Source organism: Microplitis mediator, chromosome 1 (genome assembly GCF_029852145.1).
Source record: "Microplitis mediator isolate UGA2020A chromosome 1, iyMicMedi2.1, whole genome shotgun sequence".
Lineage (NCBI taxonomy): Eukaryota > Metazoa > Arthropoda > Insecta > Hymenoptera > Braconidae > Microplitis > Microplitis mediator.
Window position 1 is genome coordinate 13000763 of NC_079969.1, and position 19571 is coordinate 13020333.

General features: G+C 29.8%; 1 protein-coding gene across 1 annotated transcript in view; it reads right to left on the reverse strand.

Annotated features, from left to right (window-relative positions):
- LOC130669191 (5'-deoxynucleotidase HDDC2) overlaps positions 1–18667 on the reverse strand; it is a 29028-nt gene extending 10361 nt beyond the window's left edge. Inside the window, exons 1-2 of the mRNA XM_057471963.1 lie at positions 18201–18667; positions 17997–18121 (exon numbers count right to left, since the gene is read on the reverse strand). Coding sequence (XP_057327946.1) covers positions 17997–18121; positions 18201–18251 — 176 coding nt within the window. The 5' untranslated portion in view covers positions 18252–18667. The remainder of the gene's footprint in view (positions 1–17996; positions 18122–18200) is intronic.
- Between the last annotated feature and the right edge of the window lie 904 nt (positions 18668–19571).

Below are 19571 nucleotides of genomic sequence, written 5' to 3' on the forward strand. Positions count from 1 at the left end.
ATTACAATAGCATTCGCACCGCGCCAATTTTTGAACAGTTTTGACAAAAAAAAAAATTATCGGATATTTTCAGTCAAAAAAAAAGAATATGAAAATTTTTCCAGCTTTGTGACGAAATTCCCTGACATTTCCCTGACTTTTCCAGTATATTTATAATTCCCTGACATTTCCAGGTTTTCCAGAAATGTGGCCACCATGTTAATGTTATTAAATTTGGTATCGTTAGAAAGGTCTTGACTTGAATTTGTGCCTTTTCATAGTTTAAACTCTTTTTTATTGCCAAGCATTGAGATAAATCGATTTATCTATATCATTCGAACTACATTCAAATTATGCAGGAAAAAAGACGATCGTTTTTACTTTCTTTAAATAAATTAATATTTTGATTATTCTGTCACTAAAAATGATTGAATATCATTGAATATATAGCTATATTATTTACATCGCGTTACTAATTCTGAAACGACATATTTTTATGCTCCTTTTTGGTTTAAGGGAGCTTCTCAAAGCCGAAAGAGCGTACACAGAAGAAAAAAGGATTCGTCGACGCGAAAAATTTTACTCGCCTAAAGAAAATTTTTGCTTACCCCAAGAAATTTTTTGCATTGTAAATTGGAAACTAAAATTTATTTAGAACTAGAAAAAATTACTAGGCGCAAGAAATTATTTCTTGCCCAAAAAAATCTTTTTTCACTCCAAGAAAATTTTTGTATTCAATTGATAATGCATAAAATTTCTTGGTGCAAATCAAATTTTTTGCGGAGAGAAATCCTTTTTTCTGCGTATTTTGTAAATTTAGACTAAATTTGGCAGGGTTGCCAGATTGGGCGATTTATCGCAAATTGGGCGATTTTTTTCATGCATACGCGCCAAAATTTTAGTTTGGGCGATAAGTCGCAAATTAGGCGCTTTTTATTTTTCAGTATTGGCAACAACCTACAAGTATAAAAAAATATCCCGACAAATTTATTTTTTTACGTGACGGCGATTTACTTAAATATGATTTATATAAAATTAGCTAGATCATTGATGGTTAATTTCGTATTGTTACGTAACAATTTCTCATCTAGTGATTTACCTCTGTGGTTAATCTCTACTGTTTTCAATGTGTGCTGTTCCATTTTTGTTCTGTTCTTAAATATTTGTACTATTTTATTTTAAATTCCAAAAATATTCTTAAATTGCAAAGATTTCTTGTTTAAAATGAAATGTATGACAATGGTTGCTACTCTGAAAACTAAATAACTAATAAAAGATTCAATAACATAAAAAAAAATCTGTCTATCGGTCGACCCTGCGGGCCAGCCCTAAAACTTCCCGCTGTTTTCGAGCTCAATGAGCTCGAAAACTTTGTCGTGAATACATTCTCGAGCTCTTCGATGATTTTATGAGACATGAAATCATTAGCAGAGCAGTCTATCATTTCAAGCGATTTTGAATAATCTTATGCGATTGAAAGGTATTTTCGTCTTATAATTAAATGAGAAAATATTAATAATCGACTGCGATTTTCCTATAAGGTTTTATGTGGAAATAGTACACTGAGAAAATAATTTTCTCCTGACAACTAAATTTTAGTTATGACAAGAAAATGATTTGATTGCCCGCATTGCCAATCATATATTTGGTTATTTTAACTAAATATTTTATAATCAACCAACAAAACTAGTTATTGGAAACTATAAAATATTTAGTAAAGATAATTACGTGTTTAGTAGAAAGCATAAAATCAAATTAATTACCTGTAGAGTTTATAAAGTAGTCATAATGAAATATATGAGTGATCTTTAGAGAATGTGTTATTAATAATAATTGAATATTATTTTAGAATGACAGAATATTTATTTAACAGTTAAATAAATGCATATTCAAAAGAATAATTTATTTCCTTGCCACTTAATTTTTTTCGTACTATGACAAATTTGTTCAGAAAAAACATTAATATTAAACATTAATGTCATAGTCTAATACAGGATACCACTATAATCAAAAATTTTCAGCGGATAATCCGTCCCATGAATGCTTCAAGCTGGCGAATATAAAAATTCTGAAATAAGTATCTTACCAGGGACACCACAAATGGTGGGCGCGATCTAGTGGCGAGCACCGAACTACTCCCGCTGCTACTGCCTAACATTATAACTTTTTAAATCAATAATCATTAGGTTCAAATAGATATTTATTAACCTCGAACAAATATATATATTTATTCTAAATGAATATATTTTTTTGTATCTAAGTAATGTTTATTAGAGTTAATATAACAATACTTTGCTTCAATATTTGGATTTATTGGGACTATAAAATATTTTACTTGTCCCTTAAATAAATATTTTCTTAACTTTACCAAATGATTTTATTATCTTAGAGAGAGAAATATTAATGTCAACCAAAAAGGGTCTATTAAATCATTTGTTAAAAATGATAAAATAGATTATATTGACGTAATAAAATTTAGTTGTCCCAAATAAATTTTAGTTTTTGATTTTAGATTTTGAATGAATTTATGGGAATGAAAGGGATTTTCGTTTTATAATTATATGAGAACGTATAAAAAATGAATTGCAATGTTCCTATGAGCTTTTATGTGGAAATAGTAGATCGTATTTTTTCCAGCAGTTTTGAATGAATTTATGAGATTGAAAGAGATTTTTGTCGTATAATTAGATGAGACGTATGGATTATCGACTGCAATTTTCCTATGAGGTCTTATGAGGAAATACTTAATCTTTATGTCATTTCGAGTGATTTTGAATGAATTTATGCGAATGAAAGAGATTTTCGTTTGATAATTATATGAGAATGTATAATAAATTAACTGCAATGTTCCTATGAGGTTTTTTGTTTGAGGTTTATATGGAAGTATTTATCACATAGTATTTCCAGAGATTTTGAATGAATTTATAAGATTAAAAAGGATTCTCGTCTTATAATTGGCTGAAAACGGATGAATCATCGATTATGTATATCCATTAAAATCTTATAGAAACATTGCAGTTAATTTATCATACCATCTCATTAAATTATGAGACGAAAATACTGTGTAATCTTATAAATTCATTCAAAATCGCTTGAAATGATATATCGATATCAACTATTTCCACATAAAACCTCATAGGAAGATTGTAGTTACTTAATTATACGTTCTGATTTAATTATAAGACTAAATTTCCTTTCAATTTTATTAATTTATGCGATTGAAAGGGATTTTCGTCTTATAATTAGATGACCCAGTGAACACATGACCTTATTTTGACGTCATACGTAGGTCATAGCAATGTCACGACATCTGATGTAAATTTGATGTCAGTCTGACGTTCTACATGACTTTAATATGATGTAAAGCTTGTGACATCATATTGATGTAAGCATGACTCTTGTACTATGTCACAGTTATGACTTATGTATTACGTACGTTTGACATAGAATCTACATTACATTGTTATGTAGTAATAAAGTCATTATCCGTATATCATAATGACGTAATTTTTAAATCATACATTTATGTCAGTAGCAAAGTCACGGTTATACGTAATGTGGATGTCACTCTTAAATCATATCTTTACATCAGTGACAAGTCAGTATTTTACGCAATGCTGATGTAATGTCCGAGTCATAGTTTTTTATCATCTATTTATTGAAATAAAACAATCATAGAATGAATTTTCAAACATGTGTACACAGAAAAAAAGGATTTCTTGGCGCAAAAAATTTTTACTTGACCCAAGAAATTTTTCTGTATTATAAACCCTCGCGGTTTTCATGATACGGTTTGAACACTGTATTAAAAGAGCATACACGTAGTCGATAACAAGTAGTTTTACCGTATTTATACGGTATGTTTGTGAAATTTAATTACGGTATTCCTACAGAGCTTATACTGCGTTTATACGAAGCTTATACGGCATTTCTACCGTATTAATACGTTATTTCTACCGTAATAATACGGTACTTCTACTGTATTGATACGGCATTTCTATAAGATTAATACTTCATGTATATGATATTAATACGAAATTTCTACCGTAATAATATGACATTGTTAGCGTAATAATACGGCATTTCTACTGAATTTATACGGCATTTCTACCAAGTTCACACAACAATTCTACTGATTTAATGAGGTGTTTATACGGAATTTATCCAGTACATGGTAAAAAAAACTATATATAATTATTAATGATAAATGGCTCTATATAATTATTTATATTGCTTTACAATGTATTATGTCACTCGTATATTTTTAATCATATAGTAGAGATTCTATAGACTTTTGATTAAAATATTTTTGTTAAAGCTCAAGTTCAAATTCAGAGATAAATTATTTATGGAAACATTGATAATAAATATTTTTGTCATTATGTAATATAGGTTGTACTATATTACCATCAAAAAAGGTACTTATCACTCTATCAAATAACGGAGGAGTACCCGCGCCAGAATGGTCACAATTTCGGAATATAAGACTTCTGAAATAAGTTTCTTACCAGGGACACTACAAATCGTAGGCGCTACCTAGTGGCGCGCACCGAACTATTCTCGCTGCTGCTGCCTAGCACCAGTGACTTCCCTTCCTTCCCTTCCTCTCTTCCATATATATCTTTTCTCCCAAGAAATTTTTCTCTCGGTTTGAGTAACTTTTTTTTTTTTGGTTGGAGCATACGAAAATTCTTTTGTTAAACAAATAGTAATTATTCCAAGAAATTTTATTTTTTTCAAACAAAAAAATGCAATATTGCTACAATAACCTGGCACGGCTTTCTTCAATAAAATATCTCTTATTTTAAGAAATAAAAACTTTTAAAACAATTAAAAATTTTTCGACTAAAGCATAAAAATATGTTAACTTGAGGAAAAAAAATTTTGATTCAAAGTAAAGATTTCAAAATAATTATTTATTTGATGTAAAAAAATTTTTATTTTCCGAATTGTTAAAAAAAATTTTCTTGTATCAAGAATATTTTTCTTAGTTCAAGTTAACTGTATTTTCTGTGTAGAGAAACTAAAATTTAAAAGACGCGTGAAGGTTTTTATAATGTACAAATATAGAACTTTATGAGCTAAAAAAAGACTTTTATGTCAAAATACCCATACGACATAAACACTGCAGTGTTTAGACATGTTTCAATTGAAGAATGTAATTTTTAATCATAAAATAATCCTAGTTAATAATATTGATCCTAAATGTATTTCAAAATTATCTGATGTTCTTGCGAATCATTACTACATAGAAAAAACAGTTAACTCGAATCAAGAAAACAATTCCTGATTCAAGAAATTTTGTTTTAACGATTCGGAAAAGTAAAATTTTCTTGCACCAAGTAAATAATTATCTTGAAATTTTAATCTTGAATCAAAATTTTTTTTCCTCAAGTAAACATATTTTTATGTTTAAATTGAAAAATTTTTACTAGTTTCAAGAGTTTTTATTTGTTAATGAGAGAAATTTTTTTGAAAAAAATTTTTTTGTGAAAGTAAAAATGAACTAATTCATTTTTACAGCTGTACTTTTTTATTGAAAAATTGAAAGCAGAACATAGTGAAGAGATGAGCCATTTAAGAATGCAAGTAGTAGTAAAACATATTGTATCTGTTATAGAATCTGAAGATTGTTTGTTAATAAAACTGAAAGATATGAAAAGTATTTTTCAGCCTGTAAGAGTGAGACGGCATAATCACTGTATAAATGCGGCATAACCACCATATTTATACCGCATAAATACCGTTTAAATACGGTGCGAACATTATATGAATACCGTGTAACCACTGTTTAAATGAGGTATAGCAACCGTATAAATACGGTATAACCAACGTTTAAGTACAGCATAAAAACCATATAAATGGAGTATAATCATTGTACAAATACGGTATAGCGAGATCGTAAATACGGTATAAACGCAGTATAAATACGGTACAGTCCCTATATAAATTTGGTATCAACACAATATATTTACGGTATTAATACGGTAATAAAATTTCACAAACATACCGCATTTATACCTAGGGTATACCGTAATAATACTTATACCCAAAAAATACTCGGAAAATACCGTAGAAATACCGTTATGGCAATTCCGCGAGGGAAGTGTAAACAAAACTTTTCTTGGGGTAAAAAAAATTTTCTTGGAACAAGAAAAAAATTCTTTAGGCGAGAAAAAAATTCTTGAGCCAAGAAAAATTTTTGTCTTCAATTCATAATACAAAATATTTCTTGCGCCAAGAAATTCTTTTTTTCTGTGTAAATGTGTAAAAATAACAACTAAACGTCGAACATTTTTGGGGTCAAAGTAATCGATAAACTCGATAATAGATCATTCAGACGTTTTAGATTAAAACATTAGTGTGAGCATAAAAAAATTAACTTTATTTTTTTAAATGATATATCGAAAATATCATTTAGGATGACAAAGAAAATGTAACGACAGTTTGAACTCTTTTGCTATTATGATTTTAAAGTTTAGTATCACAATTTTTCAATCGATTGAATTTCATACGATTTTGTGAAATTATTTAATGTTTCGCAAAATTTTATTTAAGATTTTTTAAATTTCACATCACAACAAAAAATTTAAAAATTTGATGAAACTTAATGAAATTTTATACAATTATCATCGAGGTCGACAAATATTGCTTCTATAAAATTTCATATAAGTTCATGGAGTTTTTTAAATTTTGTAAAAATCCATCACGAAAACTTATTAACTATGTCTTTTCCGGCATTTCACTCTAAATACATCAATTAAGCACGAGATTTGAACTCTCGTGATGTGGACCAGTGAGCAACGTTCAGGACTACCAGCCAAGAGGAGCCGTGTTCGAACCCAGCAGACGCCCAGGATTTTTTCATCATTTAACGTTATCTAATCTTGTTTCAGAATTCACAATGCGTTCGCGCGGTAATAATCAAATCAAAAATTCGGTATTTCATTTTATTTTTTTCTTTTTCAAAATATTTTTTCCGAATTGATAATTTTGACATCACCCATATGTCATATTGACGTCATAGAAGGTCACACAGACATCACATTTACATCATGCATACGTCATTAGTTTTACATCATAATCTTACGTAAAAAAGTGGGAAATAATGAGTCACACCTGACTCATTCGTGACTTATACCTTACGTAAATGATGACATAGCGTAACGTCACTCTGACCTCAAATTTACGTCAATGTGTTTACTGGGCGAGACGTATGAATTATCGACTGCAATTTTCCTATGAGGTTTTATGAAGAAATACTTAATCTTTAAGTCATTTCGAGTGATTTTGAATGAATTTATGAGAATGAAAGGGATTTTCGTTTGATAATTATATGAGAATGTATAATTGATTAACTGCAATGTCCCTATGAGGATTTATGAGGAAATAGTTGATTTTCATATCATTTCAAGCGATATTGAATGAACTAATGAAGTTGAAAACGATTTTCGTCTTATAATTAAATGTGAACGTACGAATAATCGACTAAAATTTTGCTATGAGGTTTTATATGCAAATCCTTAATCTTTCTATCATTTTACGCGATTTTGAATGAATTAATAAGGTGGAAAGGCATTTTTGACTTATTATTATACGAGAACGTATGAGTAATCAACTGCAATGTCACTATGAGGATTAATACGGGAATAGTTTGTCTTATTGTTTTAAGCGGTTATAAAATATCATTCAACATTAATAGGCTTCTACACGGAGAGAATTTTATGGTAAAAGTTACCATCAAGTTATAGTACAATTCTTAAACTGAATTATATGATTGATAATATCATTTAAATTATTAAATAAACAATCTGAATGGTAGTATCTACTATCTATATGGTCAAGTTTACCAATTATTTATGATAACCAGAAATTATTACTGTTATTATATTAAATAATTACTACTATTATAAAAAATCGTAATTCTTAATAACCTGATGGTAATGGTTACTATCAGCCTAAATATTGATGACCATCTAAGCTAATAAAAAATTAAAATATAAACGTTATAATCTGACGCTTGTCTATGTGTAATTTGTTTAACTGGGGAAGTGATTAATTTCACACACACACACACACACACACACACACACACACACACACACACCTACGCACGGGTTCGCACACATGTACATACACACGGGTACGCACACTTACCCGCACACATGCGCACACATGCACACGCTCGCGCGCGCTTGCACTCATACACCCACTCGGACATACACACGCGCGCACACTCATGCACACACACATTCTTAGTTGAGAATTTTTACAACTTTGAATGGTAATAGTTACCATCATCGATTGTAACAATTATAATTTTTAATAATTACAATTAGCATCTTCGATAGTAACCGTTACCATCATCAATTGTAACTGTTATCATTTTCAATAGTAATACTAATCAGTATAACCACTGAAAAATGTTATTACCATTTTAGATAGTTAAAATTACAATTTTTGTATTGTAGATACAATAATTAATTTCTCCCCGTGTAGATATAATAATTTTTCTTTATGTAAAATCTTCAAACATTACGTAGGTAAAAACATTTTTTTAAAAATTATTTAAAAATTTTTTTTTCTAATCGATTTAAATCGTTCCTTTTAATAAGGGATGTCATTAAGCTCCATATTTTTCAATAGTCGACCACAACAAATCTACTAACAGTAAAAAATTTTCTGAGAGTTACTGATTTTTAAAAAAGTCTCATCGAATCTCATAAATCTAGCGTTTTCGAAAAATAGATTTTATGAGAAATTTATGTCATTATGATATATACCAAGTTCTCATCGGATCTCATAGGATGACAATTTCAACATGAAGAAATAAAATTTATTATAATTCTTTCAATTTTGTTAAGTAGATATAATATAGTTAATAATCATGTAGGAACTTTTTATTTACTTGAACATTTGAATAGTAATTTAAGAGAAATTTCTTGTTAGATAAATCTCTTAGAAACTCATAAATCAAGTAACCACATATATATATTTTTATGAGAAATTGATGTGTATTTGGCACTGAAATTACTCATTAAATCTTTTAAAATTGTTGCATTCATTACTCTGCGGAAATGTCTTATAAAATCTTTTAAATACTCTAAAATTTTTTAAGAGAATTCAACTTTAGATAAAGTCACATTCAAACTCATAAAACTCGTAGGTGTTTTTATATGAATAGAATTGATGAGATTTTGAGAGACTTTTACGTATCAGGATATTCTGTATAAACTCTCATTAAGAGTAAAGTAGTAAATACTTATAAAAACTCATAAAGAAATTTTCTATATTCAATCTTATAGAAATTTCTGACGATTTAACTTATAGTATCTCATAAAATAAAAATTCTCATTCATTCCCATGAAAATTGTATAAGATATATCGCTCAAGATCATGAACAAAATAAAAACCCATAAATTCTCATAAAGAGTTTTATGAGCAAATTTTTCGTTTCTCATAGAAAATTTTGTAGCTCATAAAGTCTCATAGAAAAATGTGTTTTTTTTTATGAGAATCTATGAATTTGTTTCAACAGGGAGACAACTATTATTATTTATTTGTTTTAATATCAAGTAAGTTGATAATATTATTTTTTTTTTATATTTATACAACAACTTTCTGTTTTTTACTAAAGATAGAAGTCAATATTTATGATATTTTTATTTCATCTATTTTATATGGTGATAAATTTTTTATACAAGGTGAAATTCTTTTACTAAAAAATCAAGATCTGAAAACTTTAAATACATAATTTTTCCGGAAAAAGAAGAGGACAGAGTAATTAATAAAATATACATTAAATGATGAAAAATCGTATTGGCAAGACGAATAAGAGAAATAATTACAAGAAGCAAAATGAGTAAATGGAGCAAATATAATAAATCGTTTCAAAAAAATTGGTTAACTGATCCAGTTCTTGGTAGTTGGTTAGAAGATAAGGTAGGTGATGGTAGTAAAGCTCAATGTAAGATTTGCAATATTGAATTAAGAGCGCATAAAACTGACTTACTTAGACATCAGAGTACAGATAAGCATTCATCCAATGCATCTTCCATAAATCTACAGCCAATCATCACAAAAACATTTCAACCAATAGATAAAAACACAATTACTAAATTAGAGTTACGTCTTGCTGTATACGTTTCATGTCATTCAGCAATAAGTACGATTGACCACTTAACGGATTTATTTTAAAAAGAGATGAAAAATGTTAATGATTATGATAATTATTATCATAGTAATAATAATAATAATCAAGCTATTAATCATTTAAAATTACATAAAACAAAATGTAATGCATTAATCAAAAATGTTATAGCTCCGTCTTTGGTGAAAAAGCAAATTAATAATATTAAAAATGTAAAATATTCATTAATTTTAGATGAATCTACCGATATTAGCTGTGCGAAGCACTTGTGTATTTCCATAAGATACTACAACAGCAGAAAAAATAAAATAGTATCACAATTATTAGGACTCATTTTCGTCATCGAAACTACTGCAGTTATATTATTTGATCATCTTTAAACCGCTTTTGATAAATATTGGACTTGACATCAAAAATTGTTTTGCGATTGCCACTGATGCTGGTTCAAATTTATGGGGATGTATCCACTCTCTCTATACACTCATGAAAAAAGAGAATGAAAAATTAATTTTAGTTAAATGTGTATGCCACTCATTACATTTAGCTTGTTCATATGCCTCTTCTAAACTTCTCTCTAACGTAGATTATATGCTCCGAGAATGTTACAATTGGTTCAAAAGATCTGCTATCAAAAGAAATGAGTATTTAAAAATTTATAAGTTGATGAATGATGGCAACGAACCTTTAAATCTGATACAGCTTTCAACTACAAGGTGGTTAGCTAGAAGTAGTGCAGTCAAACGACTTCTCGACCAATGGGATGTAATTAAGCTACAATTCCAATTGCTAAATAGAGGCAAGGATTATCAACCAACGGTAGGACTTGATGCTATTAATTATCCCAATATTGAGGATAATTCTAAAATTGATGACAATTATGAAAGTACTCAACATTTTACACAAGACACCTCTGATAATTCTTATCAACTTAAAGATGATCAAGATCGTTACGTCGTACGCGAACTTGGAAAAATGTTTGAAGATCCGGCCAATTATTGCACGACTCGTTCGTGCTTTACGATCGAAAAATTTTTTTTCGCCTCACTTCGGTAACTAATCAATTATTATACCCTTGTTAGTTTACGGAATTAAGATGGTTTGCATACTATTTTGAAGAAAATTTAATGGAGATTAATTCCATACTTTTCAAAAATTTATTTAGTTGAATAAAAACGGAAAAAACATCAAAAATAGTTTTAAAAAATTTCCTGTCCGTTAAGTATGAAACCCGTATACACGATAACTTGCGAAAAAATGCAGTAATTGAATCAAATTTTTTTTTAAAAAATTCTTTGAAATAATTGTAGGTCTCCTATTGCAAATGGCTAGGTAACTCAGTGTCGTTTAATTACAATTAATAAAAGAATAAAAAAGGCTGTATAACTATATATCTATATATCTATGTAAAACTAACATGGATGGTGATATATCTATACATTATACGGACATTTATTCCGCTAGGGGCGCTTGTGCATTACCGTCCTAGAACAGCTGTTTTTTTTGCTAATTGGTAGGCCTGAATTTTTTTTCAATTCAATTTTTTTTTATTTTTGTTTTTATTTACGTTTATTTTTTTTTTGTTATTAATCGAGATATTTTGAATAAGTTCTTTTATAATTATAAAAAAATAATAACATAATAAAAAACAAGACAAGTTTTAATGAAAGAGAATTGTATATATTTTTAATTTATTCGCACTTCCCGCCATTTTTTTTATTGTTATTTATTATTTCATAATATATGAGCATTACGAGTCGTGCACTTTTGGATTTTCCAAATTTTTATATTTTACTTTTCTGAACCCAATTTTGACGGAGTTTGAAGAACTAAACGTCAAATTCCAGAAAGACTATTCTGACTATGCTTACTTATTAAGTGAATTAGAGGAATTTGCATTGGGTTTATACGGAAGAGTTCTATACACATCCCCTGTCAAACTTGAGGTTAATTTCTCTTTCAATTCGATTTACCTTCCTATTGATAAAGTAGACTTTGGCTTTAAATTCACAAATCTGGCGGATGAATATAAAAAAAAAAAAAAAATTATATCTTCATACAGCTTGCATAATGTTAAGTTAAGATGCCATGAATTTTTAGTTAAAGCATGTACAGAAGTGTCTAAACGTATTTCTAGTAACACTGAGATACTGCGTGAAGCCAAGAATCTATCTCCTTCTATTTGTACAACTTTTCTTCCGGACGACATTCCTCAAATTGAACGCCAATGGCGCAAAATTAATAAATGTTGACTTCACCCAAATATTTTCTGGGAATATTCCTAACAGAGGAGATGAATTTTGGGCAAAATTGATAACGATTAAAAATTCTTCTGGAGAATTAGCTTTTGAAGAAATTTCAAGATTTGCATTAACTGTTTATAGTTTCCCAATTAGTAATGCAACCGTAGAACGGGTATTTTCACGAATCACTTCGATAAAAACAAAAACTAGAAGTCGAATGGGATTAGAGTCATTATCATCTCTTATTCGCATTAAAATGCTATTAGAAGAAGACGGAAAATGTTGCTTAAATTTCGAGCCAAATGCTGATATGTTGCAATATAACTCATGTATTTATAATAAATATCAAACCTGTGATGAAGAAGATGATATACTCTGTACTTATTTTTAAGTATTATACTCCAATTTAATACTAATGATATCTTTTATGGCTGTTAGATAATGTGATTTTAATTTACGTTAGATAGATTATTAAACATAGTCATTTAAGAATTTATTTTATATATGACTGAATATTTGTATAAAAATATAAAAAAATCAATAGTATTTCTTATAATATAGCATTGATATCAAAATTAAAAATAATAACTAATAATAACAAATTAATATTCAAGATTTTAAATAAAAGCAAAACATGTGATCATTTGAATTATAAAAATTCTGTATTTTTAAGTCGCGTACTCAAATTAAATACTAATCATCTCCTTTATGGCTGTTAGACATTGTAATCTCAAATTAATTTAAATAGTTTATTAAACATAGTCATTTAAGAAATGATTGTATTTATGACTGAATATTTGTATGAAAATACAAAAAAATAAATAGTATTTTTTATATTATAGCATTAATATTAAAATTAAAAATGATTATAACTAATAATAACAAATAAATAGTTAATATTTAAGATTTTAAATAAAAACAATAAATGTGCTTAATTGATTTATAAAAAAAAATTCTGCATAAAAATATATTGTTTTTTATTTTTTTGTTATAAAAACCAATTTATGACTTTTGAATTATCAATAAACATATATAGTAAATTTATTTTGGAGTATATCGAATGTTTTCTATAAGTGCCTTATAAGTTTCGATGAAAAATTTAAAAATTCTAGTTAAAAAATAAAACAAATAATTTTTATTGAAAAATTGATTTTAAATTACGCGGTAAATTTAAGTATACTTTCACGGATAGACTAAGAATGCAACTACCAATAAAAGACTTTTCAACTTATGATTGGGCAACATGTTAGAATATTTTGCGATTTTTGAGCATAGATGGTGCGACTTGGATGAAAATTTTCTGGCAACCCTGAATTTAGTAGTGATATTTTGGCAGTCACGTAGTGACTGTAGGTTGCTCGTCTCTAATTAATACTTTATTATCGATAAGCAATAAATTCTGCGTCAAATAATACCAAAAATTAAAAAATATAATAACTATACAAAAACATCGGTCTATCGGTTGACCCTGCGGGCCAGCCCCAAAACTTCCCGCTGTTTTCGAGCTCAAGGAGCTCGAAAACATTATTGTAAACACATTTTCGAAAGCCATTGTTTGCGAAAAAAACCGTTTTTTAACATTTATTTCTCCCACGATATCTCGCGAACGAATTAACCGATTGTTATGGTCGAGGTGGCAATCGACGCATTTTATTGAGTTCTAGAGCTGATTAGATTTTGAAATTGGTTGAGTCCTGGTTGAGTCCTCTCAAAGATATTCGCAAATAACTGTTTTTTACCATTTCTTTCTCCCGCGATATCTCTTGAACAAATTAACCGATTGAGAAGGCGGCAATCGACGCGTTTTATTAAATTCTAGAGCTGATTAGATTTTGAAGGCGATCGTTCAGGTCGTTTCTGAGAAATCACTAAAAAACTCAAAAAAAAATTTTTTTTTTCCTTAATTCGCCAATATTTTCGAGTCTACATGATCAATTGATCTAAAATTTTCAGGAAAGTTGATGGCCAACAAGCTCTTTCGATTGCCACCTTAACCATCCAAATCGATTCATTAGTTAAAAAGTTACAAAGAGTTTACACCCACACACACACACACATACACACACACACACACACACACACACACACACACACACTCGGACATCGTTCTGAAAATAGTCAGAATAGCTTCCTAGGACCTCAAAACGTCGACATCTGATGAAAACTCGATTTTCGAAAACCGGGGTGAAAACAATAACTTCCCGAATTTTTGAAAATTTATACTTTTCTTAGCGGGCAGTTAAAAAAATAAATCCTACCAAAAACAAATTCTCTGTATTAAGTCGCGCCAAGTAAAAAAAAATTATTTTCTACAAAAAAAAAAGTCAAATCGAAAAAATAAGTATCTAATATGATTCAAAATTATGGTAAGCATTTTCATAAAATTTCAAAATCAATTGAACAACAAAATTGCAATGTACTTGGTGTGCTTACAAAATAGGAAAAGAAAGAACATCTTTTGATTTAATTAGAAATTAATTTTGCTTGAATACATGTAGTAACGCACACCAAGTACATTGAAATTTTGTTCTTCAATTTTTTTTGAAATTTTATGAAAATGTTTACCATGATTTGGAATCATATTAGATACTTGGTATTTTTTCGATTCGACTTTCCTTTTTTTTTTTTTTTTTGTTGTAAAAAATGATTCTTTATTACTTTTATAAAATTTTAAACATGCACGGAGAAAAAAATATTGTTCTGAGAAGTATACTGTATAGTTACAGTAACCATACGAAAAAGTTATCTACTAGATTGTTACTTCAACGATCTACTGTATCGTTTTGACAACAATACGGTAGATAGCTCTGAGACCTATACCGTATCGTTCTGAGCCCTATTTGACGTCACGTGCGTTGCAAATGATATGAGACGTTTAAAAATCTTTATCATTTATAAATAAATGATAAATAAATCATTTTGATTAAATAAAATAATTTATTTATTAAGCGTCTGCTAGCAACAATTATACCCGATACACAAAATAGACGCGAAAATGGATGCTTAAATAATTTAGGTGGTCGTATAGGGCTTACAGCTATCTAATAGATAGTTACAGGAACGATACGGTATTGTTACCATAAGTATACATATTGTTGTGGTAACGATCTACGAGTTGCTATACTTTAGATCGTTCGAGGAGCTATATTTTTTTCTCCGTGTGTACTTGGCGCGACTTTATACAGAGATTCTGTTTTTGGTAGGATTTGATAATACTTATATCGATAAAGCCAGCCAACAAAAAGGAATTTTGAACGAATGCCGTTGACAACAATGGGCGCATGAACCCTAATAGCACAGTTTGCTTGAGCAAAAGTTTACTGTACAAAAGTTTCGTTGAATTTTTCGTCCAATTTCCGTCAATTTCAGACTTTTCCATTTTTTACGACAATTTGTATGCAACTTACTACTGCATTTGATATAAATTCACTGCCCGAATTAGAATGCAAATTCACTTCAAAAGTTAACAAGAAAAAAGTTATCTTTAATTTTCAGGCAAATTTTATGTCAATTTATCGTTAATTTGACTTGAAAAATTGTTAAATATATTTTTACCCTCAAATTGTAGACAATTTTATGTATAAATTTGCTTACGTTCTGAAATGGTAAGAAAGAACATTACCGACTGTTTTTTTTTCGTACAAGTTTACCTTTAAATTGAAGAAAAAGTAACCGCAAATTTTTATTTTTAACTTTTGCTGTGAAATTGTCTGCAAATTCGGGCAGCAGATTTCAGGTAATTTCAACATCAAATTACCATCAATTTCAATGCAAAGTAGCTATTAGGGAACCCTGATAGCACGAGTTGCTCGTCAAAAAGTTGGTATTCATTAGTTTGCGACCAACTTCACGACAAGTTGTGGACAATTCTAGCTTTTGCAACTTTTGGCTACAAGTTACCGCCAACTTTCTGAGAAAGTTGACGCCAGGGAAGAGCCGCAATTCGACAGCAGGTTTCTGAGAAAATTGAAGGCAACTTATGGATTGCCAACTTTTACCACCAACTTTCTCAGAAAGTGTCTATCAACGTCGGAAGTACCAACTTTTGCGGCCAACTTGGCATCTAGTTGCGGCTGTTAGTTTGACGCTAGTTTCTTGCCAACTTAGCTATCAGGGAATGAGTACATGAACCCTAATAGCCACTTTGCATTGAAATTGATGGTAATTTGATGTTGAAATTACCTGAAATCTGCTGCCCGAATTTGCAGACAATTTCACAGCAAAAGTTGAAAATAAAAATTTGCGGTTACTTTTTCTTCAATTTAAAGGTAAACTTGTACGAAAAAAAAACAGTCGGTAATGTTCTTTCTTACCATTTCAGAACGTAAGCAAATTTATACATAAAATTGTCTACAATTTGAGGGTAAAAATATATTTAACAATTTTTCAAGTCAAATTAACGATAAATTGACATAAAATTTGCCTGAAAATTAAAGATAATTTTTTTCTAGTCAACTCTTGAAGTGAATTTGCATTCTAATTCGGGCAGTAAATTTACGTCAAATTCAATAGCGAGTTGCATACAAATTGTCGTAAAAAATGGAAACTTCCGAAGTTGACGGAAATTAGATGAAAAATTCAAGAAAACTTTTGTACAGTAAACTTTTGCTCAAGCAAACTGTGCTATGAGAGAAGTTAAAATCTTTCTATATCTTTCAATGTAGGTGATTATGCAACATGGTAGTGTAGACACGAGATAAAACAGGATTTTAGAGTCCGTGATGTCAGCCTTTATCTGTGGCTTAAGAGCCACTCTCACCCTCGTTTTTAAATCCTCTTGTTCTATTTCTTACCACACAAAATACTATTTCGCCAATAATGCATTCAAGTGAAAGGTGGGCAGTACTAACCGAATTTTCGAATTTTACTTTTGCAATTACGTTTTGAATAATTACGTCACTCGAATGATGAAAACCTTCCAAAAAAGTTTGTCTTACACATTTTTTTGGAAGCTATAAAAATTTCTATAATAACACTTGATCACTAAATTGAAAGAAAAGTAAAATTCAAAAATTCGTTTAGTACGGCCCACCCTTAAGGCTGCCCTGGCGGTTTTGAATCACCCTGGAAACACCCTGGGAGTGGAAACAGGGTGGAATCACGGTGGATCCAGGGTGGTTACACGCTGGGTTTGTGCCATTTTATCACCGTGTATACACCGTGGAATCAGGGTGGGTACACCGTGTAACCACCCTGATTCCACGGTGATAAAATGAAAAAAAGCCCACCGTGTAACCACCCTGGATCCACCGTGATTCCACCCTGTTTCCAGGGTGTTTCCAAGGTGATTCAAAACCGCTAGGGTGGGCCGTACCTAACGAAATCTCGAATTTAAGAATTCTAATTACTTTTTGAATATTTATGGGACTTGGATGATGAAAATCTTGCGAGGAAGTTCGTCTTCTGCTTTTAGTCGGAAACTAAGAAAATTGCTGTTATGATAATTATTTAATAAATAATTAGAATTCTTAAATTCGAGATTTCGTTAGGTGCGGCCCAGCCTTAAGGAAAATTTATGTTACAGCTTCGTCATTAGTTTTTTAGGGTTATGTTTATTAAATTTACTAGCGTCAAAATTTAGCATGAGTGATAATAATAAGTTCGACAAATGAAAATAATAGACTTACCTCTGTTTATTTAAATTTTCTTGTGTGTCCACAAGAAATGATAACACAGCCATACGATACATATGTGAAGCAATCGATTCAGAATCTGTGATATTTCGCAAGACCCATCCAGTTCTTGGCATGTGCTAAAGAAATAAAAGTAAGTACTTATTAAGTAAAGTCGATGTTACGGATAAAAAACAAAAAGTTATGAGTTTTTCCAACCTTGAGTCGACCTAATAATTCCATAAATTCTTGAAGTTTTTTGAAATCCATATTTTGTACTAATACTTGAGTTTTAAATGAAACTTAAATTTGTCACACACGCATATAATTTTTATAATTATAGATTTATTTTTGAATTTTCCACACGTTTACACCAAGTTACTAAATGCAAGTCGTAATGTTGACCACAGGAACTCGTCAGTATTTTCTTTTACTATAAGCTCCCTACTTCAAAAAACGTTATGTGCCACGGGCTGATGACTTGAAATTCCGATACCATTAAAAATATTTCTCCACGTAAAAACTGAAGATAAAATCGGCACACTTGGAAACTTAAATAACTTTTGTTTTGCTATCATCTGGTCCTGGCCAGGCCACGTGGTTATTGTAATTGATGCTGATGTATTGTGTTTTTCTTTCGGGTTCGTAGTGACCCAAACAGTGTTGAACTGATTCGCTTACGCGTGCGTAAGGAGGGGAAAAGTTTCTAGAAACCTTTACCCTCTAAGCTGTTGCTGCCCAAAGTTACTAGAATAGTAACCCTATTCTAGTAACCTTGTTGCTGCCAACTATGAGACACCCTGATTGCCACGTTGTTATGGGTGCCATCTACTTGTCCTAAAAGCTAGTTTCAGTGTTAAAAAATACCAATCGCTTTTTATTCCCGGTACAGCTGGAAGAAAATTGATGTTAAGTCTTGACGTATTTACTTCGAATAACCGATGGAGGATGATTTGTAAGCAGTCAGTCGTATTTAAAGCCGATTTTATTGAATTACACATGATTATAATAATAATTTGATATTATGCCCAATTGCTTTAAAATCTCACTAACTTAAAACTTATTGCATTTAGTATTAGCATGATTTTCTACTATGTAACAATAAAATCATATATTCAATGATCTACTTTAATTTACTGCGATTGTAAGAAAAAACCAGTGACTTATAAGTGCATTCATAATATAATGCAGTAAATCTTAATGATTTATGTTGAAACAGTTAAATGGATTATAAGTTGTTTGTAGTTGATGTCGATGAGACTTGGAGTTAGATGCATTTCAGTTCACTGGAGCTTTATGCCACTGACTAAATGTTGCCAACGTATTTGGTTCCCAAAGTTGTTATAGACAATGTATGTTTCTTTCCACCGTACTTAGTGGCGCCGGAATTAACATCCAAGTATACTTTGTGTCGCATTACAGAAACATTACCGACCGCCATATGTGTAGTTTGGTGATGGTACAGTAGATTCTTAATGGTAACTTTCAATAGATCAAAACCTGCACTTAAAAATTTTTTTAATTGAAGGGTCGGCTTGTGCTGCTACTTAGCGAGCATTTTCAATTATTTGATGTAAGATAGTGAAGTCA